Below are 19039 nucleotides of genomic sequence, written 5' to 3'. Positions count from 1 at the left end.
AGACATGAGAGCCCAGACTCATGATCACGCCAGCCCAAAAGGGTGATCGTTGTTAAACCCCAAAGGGTCAACGTGAGCAGAACCCGCAGGTTCAAAAAGATGTCTCTTCACAGCCCGAGGTGGAGAATGTCCAGGATGGAGAGGGGTCATAAAACCCTTCACCATATGAACCTCCGGAGAGGAACGTGAGGCTGACTCGCAGGAGGGGGAGGCTACTCCAGCTCGAGAGCTTCCTCCCCCAAAAGGAAGATTTGTTTTCCCGAAGGAGAACTTCGCTTAGGGCAAGGTTCTACCTCCATCCCTGGGGGAGAACCGTAAGCATAAGGGGACTGCTGATACCCAGTGGTGGCCTTCTCTAGCAAACGAGACTCTTACCTGCCACGGAGAATGGTCTGCCATGACACAGAGAGGGGCAGCAAAATCCTCGGCAGCGGAAACAGACTTAGTCTGACCGATGGGCTGCAGCGCCTGGGCCCACAAAAGGAGGGTCAACCTCCATGGAGGAAGGAGATGATTGCCTTTTCTCCTCTCCTAATTGAAGGAGTTCGAACAGAAGTTCCTTCGAAAGGGGACCATCGACGCCCAGCGATGGTTAGAAGGATACAATACTAGTAAAAGAGCAGGCGCTCCCTGGGGGAAGGGAAGGAGCTGATTCCCTAGGGGAGTCAATGCCGTCACCTAACCTACAGGGTTGACCTGGTGTAACCAGGCCTGCACTGCTACTCGGCCATACCCCAGATGGGCCTGGCAGAGGAGCAGCTTTGGAAAAAGGTTGGGAGTAGAAGCAGCTTGCTATTTCTTCGATTTCGAGGAAGACCACGAAGGCGAAGAATCGCCGTCAGGCGAGTTCTTCTGACACCCGAATATCTCCCACTGGGAGGCAGGCCATTCCTGGCACTGATCGCAGGTGTCATCCCTATAACACCGATGGCCACGGCAAGCCGGGCACAGCAGGTGAGGGTCCATCTCAACGGACTACATAAAGATACCACATGTGCGGCCATCAAGACCAGGACATGTCCGCATACTGGGACTGCAGTTACACACACCTGAAACGAGAAAAAGAAAAAAATTTCTCAAGGCAAGTAAAAATTTGGGAGAGAGCAACAGTACGTCTGCACTCTTCCAAGCCAAAACCAAAAGTGGTGACTCAGCCGACAGGTGTGAGTGAGCGGGGTAGCCGGACTACCCCACCCCCTACCGCTAACTAGCAGATGGGGTAGTTATCCCTCACTAAAATCGTCTTGGCTCGTCTTTCAGCTACGCCAATAGTAATACCCCTATAAATGGCGAAGGGTTTGTATTGCCGGAAAATCTATTTTAGGGCGAGATAGCCATGTCGTCCTGATGGACCCACCCGTTACTTTTTATCCCCTCCCCATTTCTCAGTGCGAGGCATCATGTCATGCGATGGCTGCTCCTGGAATGGTAATCCTGGAAAGGGGTATGTAGTAGCACACTGGGATTAGAAGTTTTAATGGCTCTCTCTCCCATGTATCCCATATTCTTAGAGACAAGGTTAACTCTATTCAGGGAAGGATAGCTGTGTCATGTTTTAAACACGTCCCTGTTGTATACACGACATCTCTCGGGATATTCGCTCCAGGGGAAAAGAACCCTGTGTTATTTCTTAGGTTAAATTCTCTGGTATATCACTTGCAGAAATACCCCCAAGTACAAAGCTGATGTTGAGAAACTTCCACCAGGACAACATGGCTATCTCACCCAAAAATAGGGTCAAAATCTGTTCTTTGAGTGTCTATTTGCATCCCTAGATATAGCAGTTTAAGTGATGAGAGGAGAGAAGACTTCTTGAAATTTATGACGATTCCCAGAATGTAACAAAAAGCAAGAATCCTTTCCTGGTGTAGAATGGTTTCCACCAAGTTTCCAAGAATCAACCCTAGATAACGAATGAGACGAATGCCATTGTCATGAGCCCAGGTTGAAACTAAAGTGAACACTTATGAACACTTGAGGTGCTGTGTCTTAGCACAGAACCTGAGGTAAATCCTCTCATGTTGGATGAATCATAAGTACTTCCTTGACGCTGGATGGATCAGGATCTGGAAGTATGCATCTTTGAGATCTTGTCAGACAGACCGCTTCCACGGTCCCCATCTTGAACCAAGTTTGATGGACAAGTTTGTTTAGAGCCGAGAGGTCAATGAATGGTCTCCAGCCTCCAGACATCTTTACAATTAAGAGTTGACTGTAGAAGCCTGGGGACATGTCAAGAACCTTTTGGAGAGCACCCTTCTCCAACAAGGTCTAGACTTCAGCCTGAAGGACGAGATCCTTCACAAAGGAATACAAAATCACTGGATGCCGAGTCAAAGGAAGGTATGAGTGTGTGAACAGGAAGTGGTACCCTGCTCGAAGGACTGAGACCGTCCATGGTTCAGCCCAAAGGATCTTCCATCTCTCCCGCCTGAGCTTCCGGCATCCTCCACCAACTGACAGCCAAGATGAATGCTCCCACCCAGCTGAAGCGGCCATGTCTTCCACCACTACCTCCTTTTTTCCTAGCACATTTGCCAAGAAAAGGATGCTTAGGGTTTTGCTTATTGACACTGGACTGCCTCGAAGCTACCGACATCTTTTTGTGCACTTGTCCTTGCATAAGGGACAATCTAAGTACAGAGGGTGCTGAAGAGTGGGGGCTAGATATCACCGTCCTGTAGAAGAGAGTCATGACTCGCTTTCCTCCAGCTCTCAGCAACTATGGCAATGTCTTCCATGCTAAACAAGGAAGGACCCTCCACTTAACTTGATCAATTCTCTCTTTGGTACCTGTTCTTGATACTTTGAAACAATGGAGTTGCACTATTTTAAGATCGACTTCACCCATTGATTGACTGCGTTATCTATGAGAAACTAAACAGCTCTCGCTCCTAAAAGCAAAAAGCTGTTCATTTCTTTCATCTTGTTTGGATCAACTAAATCTTTATTGGCGGTCCGATAACCAACTGCGCCAATCCAGTAGTCGATCCACTAAGAGGCTTGCAAAGTTGCCTTGGCAACACTCTTCATGTTTGTGGCTTCTGCAGCCGATAACATCCCTTGCTGTGCAGCCAGTTTGTCAATGGGGATGGTGTTTGCCAAGAACGAGACCACTGGGTCTAGTGGCAATGGCGATTGATTGATTGGTTGATTTGAGGTTTTCTGGCATCCTGACATCTAAGGTCATTGATGTCTGGCAATGGTGTAGAGTCGTCATGTAGAATACCATAACACTTTCTTTGGCAGACAAATGGTGAGGGGGGAAGTGAATACAATGAGTTATTAGCCCCCAGAACGTCCTTCTTTCTAGAGACAGTATTTGGGAAATCACTTTCTTTATGGTCCATATTACCATCCTAGATCAGGGCACCTCGAGCCTGGTCTTACTAGTACATGGAGCCTAGCAAAAGTAGTCTAGGACCATTTCCTTCCCTCCAGGAGGGGAGTGTGAAGGATTGTCCAATCCACTGATTTGCCTTATGCAAGCTAACACCTGTATAAAGGAATGGTCCAACACTCTTTGGTCAGTAGCAGATATCTTAGGGATAGTTGGCGGAAGCAGCACACGTTGTCTGATTCAGCATCTTTCAACTCGTCCAACTCCAGACTCGCACCCACTGGAGCCTGGGGTGGGTCACGTTCGTCAACAGATACTTCGACTGGGGAACGAGACCTAGAGGAGGGGGGATTCTGCATAGCAAGCAACCACAAGGAAGCAAACAGACCTTCGTTAGAAGCAGGAACTTGCCTGCCCACCTCATGCAAGCGTGGCAGGCGTGCAAGAAATGGAGCACGTGGCTCTACCCCTAGACTAGGAATTGCTCGTTCAGAAGCCAGAACATCACGAACAGGCGGATGAACACTCGCAAGAGCGCTTAAAAGGTAATTCGCGAGTTGCCTTCAGCAAGCTGAAAACACGACGAGCGCAGTTGGATGGTGACGAGCAAGGCAAGGGTGGCTTGTCTATGAACGTGTGCTGCCATCACTTGCAAACATCAGAACAAGCTAGTGCTTCGCCAAGGGGATAGACACCCGAGGCAAGACCCTGGAGGGATTAGCACTCGCGAGACCCGTAGAGGTTCATTGGAAGTTGACGGCACGGTGAAAAGATGCTGCACGCTGCAACTACTGGGAGTCAGCAGCCCCAATCACCAGGCCGCTCTGGGGAGCTAGAGCGAGGTAGGGAAGAATTGCACACTCGTTTATGAGGTACCTTAGGGGAGACCAATCAAGTGAGGAAGCCCTCTCCCGCTGGCGAGAAGGGCGATCAACCTTTTAAGGTGAAATAACACCAGGTTTCCCCTGCTGAGCAAGCTCGTGAGGATCGCACGCCTTGCTTGAACTCCTCAGGTAGATGAGGAGCTACAGAGGAAGCATCAGCATGGGACTCCACTTCGGCAGCTCGGTTGGGAATGTTGTAACCATCCCCTGCGGAGGCAGCTGTGTGCTCCTGCAGTGCCCAAAGTTTCAGCGCCTCCAAAAGCCATTTTTTCATGGGAAGATGAGAACGACTCAAGGAATGCAAAATATGATGCAAAGAGTCAAGACAGCTAGACTCCCCAGGGGTCCTCTGAGTCCAAAGGTTGTCTAGCGGTTAAATGGTCATCACTATTGCTCGACCGTTCTCAAGAGGAAGCTGAACGAACAGAATCAGTGAGGGGAGTACATGGCACCGGAGAAAGAAATTTGGATTTCTTTAACCTCAAGGAAGAAGAATCCTTTTTGATTTATTTTTCTGCCACCTACTGTACCACTCCCACTGCGAGGATGACCACTCCTGACACTCGTCGCAAGGAGAAGCGACCTGGCTCGGGACTAGCCTCAGGGCACGTATCCTTACGACTGGGTTAGTCCTCATAGAAAACGGAAGTAGGGTAAACTACACAAAACTCTGGTCGGTTGAGAGGAGATTCCAGGTACCTCCTAAGAAAGTAGTTCGAGGTAAGTCTCTGTGTTGGAACAAATAAGGGTTTATGGGAGAGTGAGATAGCATGTCTTCACTCTATTGAGCCAAAAACAAAAGTAACATATATCACTGGGTGTGTATGAGCAGAGTGGCCTGTCTAATCCCTGCTACCCCAGCTAACTATTACACCTCATGTAAAATTTATGGTTAGATTACAGCTACGATGAAAACATATGTCCATGGTAAAGAGAGAAGGGTTTTTATCCGTGTAGGAATAAATTTTATTTTTCAAAGGTATGGTTCTTGGATATAATTTCAATACTAGCAATGGTATTCATCCCACATTTTCTCCATTCGACATACTATTCATACACTGTAATTATAAATATAAATAAGTGACATTATTTCATCATGCAAGCGGTTAGTAATACTGTATTCTGTATGTTTACAACTTTTGAAATTAAATTCTAATTGGACTCTAGGCCACACAAATAACACTTACCTAGTTACCCCCCTTGAAGATTTACATCTGAGTGAAAGTGACAATACATGAAGGTAAAATTTTCAAATAAAGGTGCAAAGTACTTCATGATACACTCACCTGTAATAAGCACGACGTTTTCGTTCCGAAAGTGCCTTGACCTCTGCGTCAAGCTGAGCCATAGTTTGCAATTTCTCCTACAACAAATAAATAATATAAAATTCTAAAAGCAATTTGAATTTTGAGAGTTACACAAGCCTGAGTCCTTTATTATTATTATTATTATTTTTATTATTATTATTATTATTATTATTACTTGCTAAGCTACAACCCTAGTTGGAAAAGCAGGATGCTATATGCCCCATGGCTCTAACAGGGAAAATAGCACAGTGAGGAAAGGAAACCAGGAAAAATAAAAATATTTTAAGAACAGTAATAATAGCACTAAAATAAAACTTTCCTATATATATATTATAAATATATATACCAAGGCACTTCCCCCAATTTTGGGGGGTAGCCGACATCAACAAATGAAACAAAAACAAAAAAGGGGACCTCTACTCTCTACGTTCCTCCCAGCCTAATAAAAACTTTAACAAAACAAGAAGAGAAATTAGATAGAATAGTGTGCCCGAGTGTACCTTCAAGCAAGAGAACTCTAACCCATGACAGTGGAAGACCATGGTACAGAGGCTATGGCACTACCACATAGGAAATGTCTTCATCAAAGCTAGAACCGCAATCAAAATTGTTAAGAGGTTTTAAAATGACAGGTGGTGAGAGGGGTTAAGTAGCCCAGACACTCAACTGTCAAAGACTCAATGCTTTTGACCTTACACTCAGGACATAATGGGTTGGATGAGATTGGAAGTTTTGTGAAAAAATCTGAAACGGGCCAAGTGGACACACACGCGGTACACAACACAAAGGGTCGCACTGAGATATGAGGAGCGTTGAGATGATATCACGACGCGACCAGAGAACTTACTGAAGGTCGCGACCCAAGCTCACATGTGGCCTGCCTCGGCATTGCCCTCAGGGCACGTATCCTTCCGCCTAGGCCTATCATTACAGAAAACGGGAGTAGGGTAAACTACACAAAACTCTGGTCGGTTGAGAGGAGGTTCCAGGTAACTCCTACGAAAGTAGTTCGAGGTGAGTTCCTGTGTTGGAACAAACAAGTTTTGTGAAAATTGGTGTGTGTTGTGGGAACACTCTCACAGCACACATTGTCTTATTAATAAATTTCATAGCCCCCACACTAACCCCTACTGTCACTGCAAAATTATGGATATTTCAATACTGTACTAGGCAGATACTTGGCATATTCTGAAGTAAACTTCAGAATATTACATAAATTACCCATTCTTTCCACTAAAATACACAGTATATGGCAACTCTTCATTCTTTGAGGTGTTCGAGGCTTCATTACCTTTAGTAAGCAATTAGCTTTCATTGGAGGAGCTAATTTTGCACTCCTTGAGTTGACGCTTGATTTTAAAATTCTCGCTGTTCTTTAGGGGGCAGAATTTTGCTACTTAGCTGTATTTTTTACAACATTATACTTATACTTTGCCTTCCAAAACCTGTAAACATGGAATTAACCAACTACTGTATCTCCAATGGATATTGTCATTACATCGAACCTCACAAGCAGATTGCTGTCAAGCAAATGACTGGTAGCATGCAACTACTTCCAAACCACAAGACAAAAGTATCTTCAAATATATTTGTAAGGATAGCAGTTGTGTGCATAAGTCTGGCTACAGACCAATAAACACAAGAAAGAAAAAATTACCTCTTTGGAAGGTATATGGTCCCCCAATCTTACGGCAGGAATCCCTATGATAGGCACCCCAGGACAGACCTAAGATCCAGGAGTGGCACGAATATTTCGTTGCATCTGAACACGATAAATGTTAAAAAACGATACATCCTTCTCCCTGGTGATAGGTATCCCTTACAAAAAAAGGTAAATACCGTCTCATATCTCTCCATTGCTGATCGGAATAATTAAAAAAAAGCTCTGATTGTTCCCCCAAGGGAACAGACTCTCTTTGTGAAGTTTCTGAGTCTAAGTACCCTTGATACTTCTATTTGCGATCCGGAGATATAAGAGAGGACATGACGGGGATGAAGGACGAGCCCACTGGAGAGGACAGACTTCCTACGTCTGGGGTTTATGGGAAGGTAGGGGCTCTAGGAGAGCCTAATTTTCCACAAGGAATACAACCATCAGCTGAGAAAAGAGAGAGCTATTGACGCATTGGAACAAGGTTCCAACTTGTTTGGCTGAACCCAAGAGTACCCTTTGCAAACAACGCAATGTTAGTAGGCTCTGTATGATGGTAACCAGCCCTTGCTACTCCTCACAAGCGTACATGCACCTGCGAGGGTAGCCCATGCAACTGGCAAAGCTAACAGCCTTCGTAAGCAGTAGTAGCTCACTCACCCGAATGCAGGTGTCAAATCACCATTTCCCTGCCTGAGGGGAAATGATCGTACACGAGCTTTAGCATCGTCAACCCATTTTGTGTGTGTGAGCGCCCCAACGTAGCTTGTGCAATCGCTTGCAGGATGATGCGTATGCGTCAATGCACAACATCATTGCTTAAAAGGAATTGATCGTTCACGAGAGTGTGCGAGCCCCCAAGGCGAAGAGATAAGACCTTCATCGGCAGTAAGAGCTCGGGACAAAACGGGACAGTCGAATCACACCTCTAAGCAAACACTTGTCTGCCATTACTTGTGAATGTCAGCAAAGCTGGTTCTATCCCATCGAGAATAGAGGCTTGAGATAATAACCTCGAAGGGTTATGCCTTACGAGACTTATGCCCGGGGGCACGATAGGTTGAGGCAGTTGGAGGCCTACACCGTGTGAGTGCCCCGAAGAGCTTTCATCCCATAGGGTTTAGAGGTTCAAGGCAATAACCCCGAAGGATTATGCGTCATGAGACTCATTCCACCCTTGGGGCATGATGGTAAGAGGAGGTGACTGCAAGCAGTCGACAAACATCACCACGAGGGTGCTCCGAAGAGCTCTCTATCCCTTAGGGAATAGAGATCTGCAGCAATAACCTCAAAGGGTTATGTCTTATGAGACTCGTTGTGCCCAGGGGGCACAATGGTGGAGGCAGCGGTTGGCAGGCATCACCATCTGGGGCAATAACCACAAAGGTTCATGTCACACAAGGCTCGTTGTGGTGAGATCTGGGGGTCGAAAAAGTGAGCAAGGATGAGAAACCAAAGTAGCGTGTGTCAGAACATCACTATGGAGGTGTGAGCGTGTGACCAAACCCATGCACAGACCTTCGTCAGTGAGAGGAGCTTGCCCCCTACTTCGCTAACCCTCAGCGACTGGGTGTATTACACTGCGTAAGACTCTCTCGCAAGACTAGCATCTGTGCACTCATGAGCCAAAGTTTCATGAAATAAAGCACGGACACTCGTCAACGCTCCTGCAGGTAGGTTGGCGAGTAGCCTTGCATGCTTCTACTGGAGTAGGCATACCCTCGGACGGTTGTGAACAGGCTCTTCCCTATAAGGGAAGGATGACCGAGGCAGAGGTCCAGGAGACCTGGCCTCACAAAGCTCAGCGAACTTTGTTAGAGGCAGCGGCTGCAAGTGGTCAGCAGGCCTCACCATCTGCGGTAATAACCCTGAAACTCTATAGCTCACGAGAATCCTTGTGCCCTAGGGGCATGATGGGAGAGGCGGCACCTGCAAGCGTTCAGCAGGCATCACCATCTGTGGTAATAACCTGGGAGGGTTATCGCTAATGAGACTTATTGTTGTGCCCACAATGGTGAGAGACGGCGACCACAACCAGTCGACAAGCATTACCATCTGGGTACTCCAAAGAGCAAAAACTTCAAAGACCTGGAATGAGACATGACGAATTGAGCAATCGTCTCCGATACCCCGTGGGGGAACCTAGGGAAGGAAGGCCTATCTCGCGAACGAAAGAGGTACTCAACACTGGAGGACAGAGGAACATGACGCTTTTATACTGCAGAAACTTAGCGCGCTGAGCGAACTCAGATTGAGGGTGCGTAGCATAATGAGAAAGCTCAGAAGTCTGATCGTGGTCAGCTTCCAGGATCATCTGACGGGTTGGAACTCAAGGAGCCCCAGACTGCAACTGTTCAGGAGCAGATGCGGAAGATGCTGCAGCTTAGGGCACGAGAAGTTCTGGAGGGACACCACCCTAGAGACTCGGAGAGAAAGTGGTCAAACCCCTGGGGAGGCAGCTTATTCACTTCCACTGTACCCCTAACTGTAGTGCCTCCAAAAAAACGTTCCTTAGCAGAGAGCACCAAAATCCCCAGGAAGGCAAGAGTTACTGCAACTTGCGGAAATGAGAGAAACTCCCCAGGTCATGGGTACCGTTGCTTTGCTAGGGGCAGCAACGGTGTCTTCACCTAAGGATTGTCAGGGAGTCAGTTGATCATCACTCTTACTTGTCTTTCCTCTGTAGGAGACTAAATGAACAGAGGCCACGGGGAGGGAATGAGACGCCGGAGTAAGTAGTCGAGACTTCTTCGACTTCAAGGAAGACCCCAGAGGAGAAGAATTCCTTTAGACTTCTTCCGTCATCCACCAAACCACTCCCACAGGGAGGATGATCACTAACTAAAAAGAGAGAGAAAAAAATAAGAATTGAACTAAATAGCCAGTTTTATGTAAAGGGTTAATGGGAGAGAGACAGAGGGCACGTCTGCGCTCTAACAACCCAAAAGAAAAAGTGATGTCATATAACAATAGTCCATTCCTTTTAGCGAGTCATATTTGCACCGACTCGCAGCGGTGCCCTTTTAGCGCGGAAAAGTTTCCTGATCGCTGATTGGTTGGACAAGATCATTCTAACCAATCAGCGACCAGGAAACTTTTCCGAGCAAAAAGGGCACCGTTGCGAGTCGGTGCAAATATGAATCGCTAAAAGAAATGGACTATAGTGTGTGTGTGTGTGAGTGGGATAGCTGGTCTAACCCCCTAAATAGCAGCAGGCTTTTATACCTTGCTAAAAAGCTTATGGCTAGTTTCAGCTTATGACGAAGTAACAGATCCATAGTAAAGAGAGAAAGGGTTTGTATTGTATAGTTTAAGCATTTATGGTTTCTTTTCGGAAATAAAAGATCCTTTGGAAGTTTGCTTTTATCAGCTAATCCGGAAAGCATAGACAGTCCTGTCCAGAAACTTATAAACAAAAATAATGTTAGCAATTAATATTCAATGTTTTTATTTCTTATTACGATACTAACATTTGAACATTACATGCCTCAATATTGGATATAGTTAAGTGAAATATCACTTTTATCAAAATCTTGTTTTATATCAAATACTGTATGACTAATTTGGAAATAATTTGTATTTTTCCTAACCATACAAACATGAAGCTCTTAACAATGTTGATATATTTCAGCGACAGCTGAAACCACCCAAAAGACTTTTAGCGAGGTGTAACAACCCACCACTATTTAGTGGGAGGGGGAGGACTAACCACCCAGCTCGCACACACACCAACAACAAGACACTTCGCAATTGCAGGAAGGACTTCAGGGTGTACATGATGGCGGGTCAGTATGTGTCAAGAGTTTCAGGTTTGTATGGTTAAGAAAAATACAAATAACTGTATTTCAAATTTGTCATTTGTTCCAGCAACAAATAAAAGCCTTTCAGTTCTTTATTATGGAGACACATTTATTGCTGATAACTGACCTGGGGCGCAACTCTGTGCTTCACACGAACTGTGGAGAGTGCACCCTGTCACACTGCTAACTTTCAAAATCGTGAAAGACCTAATGGCCTGAGCAATATGTGCGTAGGTGTGAGAACTTAGCTCTCATGACTCGACCAGGTAAGTATTACCTTGTAATTAAGCTTCACACTTACACTAGACGTTGCCCGACTCCTACCCGCCAAAAGGTGGGGGACATAAATACATATTAACGTACCAGGTTACACAAGGGACAATGGTAACCACCCGCAGTAAAAGGAGGTCAGCTAGCAGAGTTCTTCGGATGATAAAACCGCCAGAGGGGAGTATGAAAGACCACGAGGCCAGTCACTCGCACATTTTTTCTAGCCTTATAACCGGGTAACATCTGCCCTCAACCGAATGCTACTCATCCTTCAAGGGAGTCAAGGTGTTCATGACCATGTTTTGTGCAGCCACCACAAGACCTATCGAGAAGGTATCAAGGTTCCTGTGGGTTACGTCTTGCAGGTAGTGGGCTGTGAACGTTGTTTGACGGTCAAACACGCCTGATTGTAAAATGTGATGCACAGAAGTTCTTTATAACGCCGCACCCGACGTCAAAAGCTCTAGGTCTATGGCCGAGAGGAGTCAAGTCCATGTGTACGGCTCACTCCATTACCTGCCTGGTTCAGGAAGAGATCAAGTTTATTCACCTCTTGACTCTCCCTATGTTAACCCCTTTTACCCCCAGGCTCTTTGGAAATTTCCAACCCTTAACCCCCAGGGGTCACTTTTTTCCCAGCACATTTTGCAGTATATTTCTTTTAAATTGCTCTAACAGCCTTAATTTTTGTCATAGAGAGGTCAGGTTGGTCTCATTCTCTTGGAAAATGCCTGAAGTTTTTCAAAAAATTATAAAAAATATGAAAAAAAAATATTTTTATAGCATTTTTTTGCAAGGACGTACAGGTACGTCCATGGGGGTAAAGGGATGGGTTTTGTGAAACGTACCAGTACGTCCTTTGGGGGTAAAAGGGTTAATGAACAATTTTATTTACCTTCGGACAAGAAATTTCCTCCTACAGGGCAAAGTAACAATTGATCTGGGTCATCAGTTACAAAACAGAGACTCTCAATAAGGAAGGGCCCGATTCTAGGATCCATTACAGCTGGAGTCCGAGTCTTTGCAATAGACTCTGGGAAAAGGTCGAGTGTTACCAGACCTCCACTCCCTGGCTCGGGTATGTTTAGAAGAGACCATGTCCCTTGCCGGCACTCATCATGGAGGTCAAGGCAAAAAGGAAAGAACCTTGTTAAGAGTCAGGTCCTGATCTGAGGGATGAACAGAGGTATGAAGCACTCCTCTACTGGAGCGCGGTCCAAGAACTATGCTCCAAGAAGGTAGTCTAACTTCTGATTGGGAACCAATTAGTTTGACACTCCAAATGAAGAGAAACTATTCCGTTGTTGCAAGATTGACTCTGTTCAAAATGGTAACCAAGACTCAAAGCCCAACGGTATTCTGTCACAGTTGAGACCGAGTAGGGTCCTTTCCTCCCCGAGGTAACGAGCTTTGATGTTCTGGGGAGAGAGAGATACAGAGTGGTGAGAAGCTTTTACCAGAAAACCCTTTTGCCCGATGGAAGGCGAACAAAGACCTACAGGGGAATACAGCCATCCATTTCGTAATTACTTACAAAAAGCCTCCCTGAGAGGGGAGATGTTGAACACCTTCCAGGAGAAAAGTTGTGAGGGCATGAGTGATCGTGGTGGATCCCTGACCGAGTCTGTATGGGCTATCAGGGAAAGAGAGAACCGTTCTCTCGATATCTCTGCGAGCAGAAATAGAAAGCCTAGGTGCTATTGTGCTTCCTGCCACTGCTGAGGATCATCGATCAATCCGCCGATACCTTTCTAGAATGAGTCTCTTCATCAAACAGCAGTGAGGGGAAAAATATGGTTGTTCTCCCGAAGTCAGAGGGCCTCTAAAAGAGGGGCCCGGTTACCCCGTGCTGGTTAACAGTACAGTACTCCCGAAACTTCTGGACATGAGATGGACAGGATTGACATCTTGCCCGTAACTCCCGCCAGGGTCATGACTCGGATGGCAAACTGAGAGCGAGAAAGGTCCATCAAAGCTCACCATCTGACTTAAACTGGTCAGAAAGACTGCTAGGAAGTTTCCTTGCCCGCACTGAATCAGGCTGCAGAAGACAATTTGAGTAGTCTCCCATCAAACTCCATATTCTAATGGCTAGACAGACTGAAGACCTGCAAAGAAAACCTTTTCTAGGTATTACATACGCCAAGAATACCCTTGACTGGTATTCTATCACTATCATGCTTAGCGAGGAAACACTATGGTGTGACAAGAAGGGAGTTATAGGAAGATATTAAAAGCCAGCAACACTGAGCTCCCATCCACGGAAACTTGTTTGGCACTGCCGAAAGGTGTTGGAACATGGCTCAGAGGCCATATGCCACAACAAGAATGCTGACCCCGCCCCTTCTTTCAATGCATCCTCTAAGAGCATGGATCGTGGGAAAGGAGAGAGGTGGTCTATTCCCTTAAGGAGGTTGCTAATCTCTACCTTCCAACTCGGGCCTCTCTTTCACTCTGATCCCATAGGACTCTTAAATCTATAGAATCCCTGCTAATACCCAAAGGATCAGTTGCTACTAGATGGGACTTAAGCAAACACTTTCACTGGAGCTACAGAACTTGGTTGGACACCCCAGCTGGTACAGCCATTGGTGTGTCCATTAAAAGTTTTCCTTAAGGAAGGGACATGCTTATTCCTTTAGTCTGCATCCCTAAATGGATGGAGCAACTCAAGTTAAGAGGAGAGCATGACCAGAAAACCTGTTGTTTGTCCAGAATGATCGTTTCCCCAGGAAGGCAAGAGAGCTCTACGTAAGCATCATGAATCAAAGCGCTTTTGCCAACCACCGAGTTGGACGAACAGGTAGTGGGGCGAATCACCAAGTGGCAATTCCCAAGAAGTGCTATTGCTGAACCCCAGAATGGCACGGCGAACATTGCAAGGCAAGGTTCACCAAACACCTGTCTAGGTGTGCACAGGTAAGGTAGCAAACACCTGTCTTTACTGTCTCGCTGCCAGAGAATGCTGCGGTTGTGAGTGCATGCTACCAAGGTAGTGCATACCTGTGGTAAATGCGATGGCGAAACATGAAGCGTGGCCGAGTAGGCTCTTGCAAAATTGCTATGAAGTTGGAGAGCAACTCAGATAGTGCACAGACCTGTCTGGCAAATGAGCTCACCCACCCACCTTACTAGTGGTCAGTGAATGGGTGTGCAACACTGCGCAAGACTCCCTTGCAAGGCTCGGGCCTGTGTTTCCATGTACTATAGCACTTTTATTCCCCATGCCTTCCGCAGGAGCTTGGGAGTAGCCTTCTGGGTCCCTATAGGAAATTGGGGAGTAGCATTCTGGGTCCCTATAGGAAATTGGGGAGTAGCATTCTGGGTCCCTATAGGAAATTGGGGAGTAGCATTCTGGGTCCCTATAGGAAGATGCATTCGCTCACAAAACAGATGAGCAAGGTTGTGGAAGACAGGTTGTACAAGCCAACTTCCTGGAGAAAAGTAGTCTTCCCTTCAAGCTATCAGAAAATGGGACACACTCTGGGTTACCTGATCAGTTGATTACCCAGCAGGGCAGCTAGTATTGCCCAGGGATGTGTTTGTTGACCAACCTTTCCAGCCAAAATATCGACTCTCTAAGTTCCGGAGGGCATCAAGAGGTTGCTTAAAAAGAAAAACCTATAAGTCAACTGCTGTCGAGCCATGCGATCGCTTCCAAGCAATTGTCTCTGTAGAGGGAAAGTGAACCCTGTCCTACACTGCCTTTGCTACCATGGGAGTTGGTCATGTCTGTCCCCTCATAGATCAGTAAATACCGGAGTGGTAAGGACTTGAGCAAACAGCATTACTGCTAACCTTATTAGAGGATCGCTGTCCAACAAACGATGGGTCGCCATTGATCAAACTTGAGCAACTGCTTCCACAAGACAAGAACGAGACGTAGATTAGCCAACAGGGCAGCTAGTATCGCCCAGGGAGGTTGCTTAACAAGAAAAACCTACAAGTCAATCACTGTCAAGCCATGCAATCGCTTCCAAGCAATTGTCTCTGTACAGTAAAGAGAAGATGAACGATCGGTTGCCAATGATCAATCGTAAGCACCTGCTTCTGCAAGACAAGAACGAGATGTATCTTCAGCCACGTTTGTCAGACAGGTAGTTGTGTGCAGAAGTCCAGCTACAAACCTAAAAGCACAGATAGAAATTATCCTCGATAAAAGGAAAATTTCCTACGATCTTACGGCGGAATTCTCCTGCCGGGTATCCCGGAGCAGAACGATGATCCAGGATGCAGCCAGAATGATTCGCTGCGCCAGACACTGGATTGAAACATGTTTGCAGAGAGACCTATTTCTCTCTATGAAAAGTGGCACTTGAAAAAGACAAAAACGTTTCGTATTCCTGTTTCCAATCAGCAAAACTAGAATACGCACCAATCATTCCCTCCCAGGCGAACAGACTCACTTATGTTAAGTTTCGGAGTCTAAGTACTTTGATACTTAGACGTAAGATCCGGAGATGTTAGTGAGAGCCAGACCAGGATAAAGGAGAAGCCAAATTAAGGGCTTTCCCTAAGAAATAAAACCATCAAAAGGGGAAAGAAAATTACTGGAACATGGATCTGATTGTTCTCTATGATGGTTAGTAGCCTTTGCCACTCCTCATGGGCATGTATTCGCCGGCGAGGGTAGCGCATACAACTAACTAGTACTGTAATCAGCCCTCATCAGTAGTTGCTTGCTTGCCCGTAAGCAGAAATGTCAAAATGCAACTTCCCTGACTCAGGATAAGCGTTTGTGCACAAATCTGAAATCATAAACATGTTTCCGTGTGTGAGCACCCCCGTAGTAGATCATGGAGTCACTAGCAGAAATAATGTATGTGCAATAAAGTGCAACATCATTGCTCGAAAGGGAGCTATAGCATTGTGAACATGTTCATGTTCTTGATCGTACATGCACCTACGAGGAGTACACGCAGCAACTTATGCGAACGATCAGATATTAATCGGTAGTAGGCACTTGGCCAACCCCGTGGGCGGGACAAGAATACTTGTAAACAAATCCATGTTTACTATTGGTCGCAAGTGTAAGCATGAGCTGATTCCATCGCATTGGGAATGGAGGCTTAAAGGAATAACCTCGAAGGGTTACGTCTCATGACACCATTGTGCCTTGAAGGCATGAAGGAGTGAGGCAGAGATCGCAGGGATTGGAAACGGTTATCATGCGCAAGTTCCAATGAGCTCTCTACATGATAATACAAGCATGGATGCAAATGGAAGGAATTACTGAAAACATCATGGAGCTAAAAATATCAGAAAGAGCAAGCCGAGGTAGATTAATAGTGCCAAAAAATATACCAGGAAAACTAAGGAAGGCGCACAGGACATTAATCCACTACGCACCAGCATCGATAATGCAGCGACTATTGTATGTGCTGCCAGCTCATCTAAGAAACATATCAGGAGTGAGCGTAGAGGTGTTTAAGAATAAGCTCGATAAATACCTAAGATGCATCCCAGACCATCCAAGACTGGAAGATGCAAAATACACCGGAAGATGCATTGGCAACTCTGTGGTGGATATATGAGGTGCCTCACACTGAGGGACATGGGGGAACCCAAACATAAAATATGGCAATAAGGCAAACCCATATGAAGGAGTAGAACGAAATAATAACCCCCAAAGGAATATGCTTCTCGAGACTCGTCTTCCGAACTACGGTGGGTTGTGGCGGCCTCAAGTGATCGGAAAGCATTCATATCAGCAGCAAAAACCTGGCAGGATTATGTCTAACGAGGCTCCTTGTGCCCTAGGTAGGTAGTAGGTTGGCCAGGGCAATAGCCACCCGTTGAGATACTATCGCTACAGAGTTATGGGGTATTTTGACTGGCTAGACAGTGCTACATTGGATCCTTCTCTCTGGTTACGGTTCATTTTTCCTTTGCCTGCGCATACACTGAATAGTATGGCCTATTCCTTAAATATTCTCCTCTGTCCTCATACACCTGAAAACACCGAGATTACCAAACAACTCTTCTCTCAAGGGGTTAACTACTGCACTGTAATTGTTCAGTGGCCACTTTCCTCTTGGTAAGGGTAGAAGAGACTCTTTAGCTATGGTAAGCACCTCTTCTAGGAAAAGAACACTGGCAAATCAAACCATTGTTCTATAGTCTTTGGTAGTGCCATAGCTTCTGTACCATGGTCTTTCACTGTCTTAGGTTAGAGTTTTCTTGCTTGAAGGTACAATCGGGCACACTATTCTATCTTACTCCTCTTCCTCTTGTTTTGTTAAGTTTTTATAGTTTATATAGGAAATATCTATTTTAATGTTTTTACTGTTCTTAAAATATTATAATTTTCCTGTTTATTTTCCTCTCTGGACTATTTTCCCTGTTGGAGCCCCTGGGCTTATAGCACCCTGCTTTTCCAACTAGAGTTGTACCTTAGCAAGTAATAATAATAATAATAATAATAATAATAATAATAATAATAATTAGGGCATCCACATTTGTGGCAATAACCCAAGATTTTTACGAGACTCGTTAAGTTCCAGGGAGAGACCACAAGCAATCTACTGACATCACCATCTGCACCAATGATCCCAAAGGGAAACTTGCTCACGAGAATCAATGTGCCCTAGGGGCATGATGGGAGAGACGGCGACCGCAATTAGTCGGCTAACATCAGCATCTGCGGCAGTGACCCCAAAAGGAAATTGCTAACAAGACTCGTTGTGTGGAAGCCCAGAAGGGGCGACCAAACTGATGAAGGGAATATTTTCCACGAACGGGATAGTCGCCTGACACTTGTAGGAGGGAAAGGAAGCCCTCGCATACGGGAAGCCTGCCATAAACCAGTGGTTGGCGAAGGGCAACCTTCTTGCGAACGGGATGATTGCCGAACACCAGGAGGCAAACCTACAAGCAGCATCCTCTGCTTCCTGTCAACACCAAAGTTGAAAGTAGGCAACAAGCGCTACCTGGGAAACGTAGCCAAAGAGTTTCTAGGTTCACCCCAAAGAGATCACACTGACTTGAAAACCCCAAGGGGGACCAGTCTGCAGCTATTCTCGTAAAGAGTTTCTAGGTTCACCCCAAAGAGATCACACTGACTTGAAAACCCCAAGGGGGACCAGTCTGCAGCTGTTCTCGTTCCTACACTGGAACTGCAGGAACAAAGGTGAGCAGAAGCAGAGACCAGCAACTAAGAGCATGAGAACTCTACCTGTGCATTACCTCCAGTCTCGGAGGGTTAGACCGTGATCAACCCCTCTGGAGACATTGAGCATTCTCATTGTGCTTGTAACTGTTGTAAAGAGACTCCCCCAGTGGAGGGCACTGCTGCTTCGCTAGAAACGGTGATGTCCGCACCTAAAGGAAGTCCGAGGTCAATTGATCATCGTTCTACTCATTCGTCCTCCAACGGAAGCAAAACGAGCAGATACAACATCAAGTCAAAGGCCAGTTTATTAAGGTTAACAAGTTGAGAGAGACGGAATGTCTGCTTTCTACCAAACCAAAATAAAAAGTGGCGTGTCGCTAGTGCCTGTGAGCAGGGTGGCTGGTCCTAACCCACACTAACTAGCAGTGGGTACTTACACCTCGCTAAAAATCTTTTGGTTGGTTTCAGCTGTCTCCGAAATATATCTCTATACTAGAGCTGAAAGCTTTATATTTGGTACGGAAACAAAACAGCTGTTAATTCATTCCTTTAGTCTTTCAAGACTGCCCCACCTTATGTGGAACAAACTTAAATGAATGAACGAAGAGCTATATTTAATACAAACAAGATTTTGCTAAAACTGATATTTCACTTAACTGTATCTAATAATAATGAA

At 45.7% G+C, this 19039-nt stretch overlaps 1 protein-coding gene across 3 annotated transcripts in view; it reads right to left on the bottom strand.

Annotated features, from left to right (window-relative positions):
* LOC137636891 (golgin subfamily A member 6-like protein 25) overlaps nucleotides 1-19039 on the bottom strand; it is a 131647-nt gene that overhangs the window by 18334 nt on the left and 94274 nt on the right. For all 3 annotated transcript variants that reach the window (XM_068369247.1, XM_068369248.1, XM_068369249.1), the window contains exon 5: nucleotides 5511-5587. In XM_068369247.1, the coding sequence (XP_068225348.1) occupies nucleotides 5511-5587 (77 nt within the window). The remainder of the gene's footprint in view (nucleotides 1-5510; nucleotides 5588-19039) is intronic.

Source organism: Palaemon carinicauda, unplaced genomic scaffold (genome assembly GCF_036898095.1).
Source record: "Palaemon carinicauda isolate YSFRI2023 unplaced genomic scaffold, ASM3689809v2 scaffold43, whole genome shotgun sequence".
NCBI lineage: Eukaryota > Metazoa > Arthropoda > Malacostraca > Decapoda > Palaemonidae > Palaemon > Palaemon carinicauda.
Note: the sequence above shows the minus strand (reverse complement) of the source record. Positions and strands in the feature narration are given on the sequence as shown.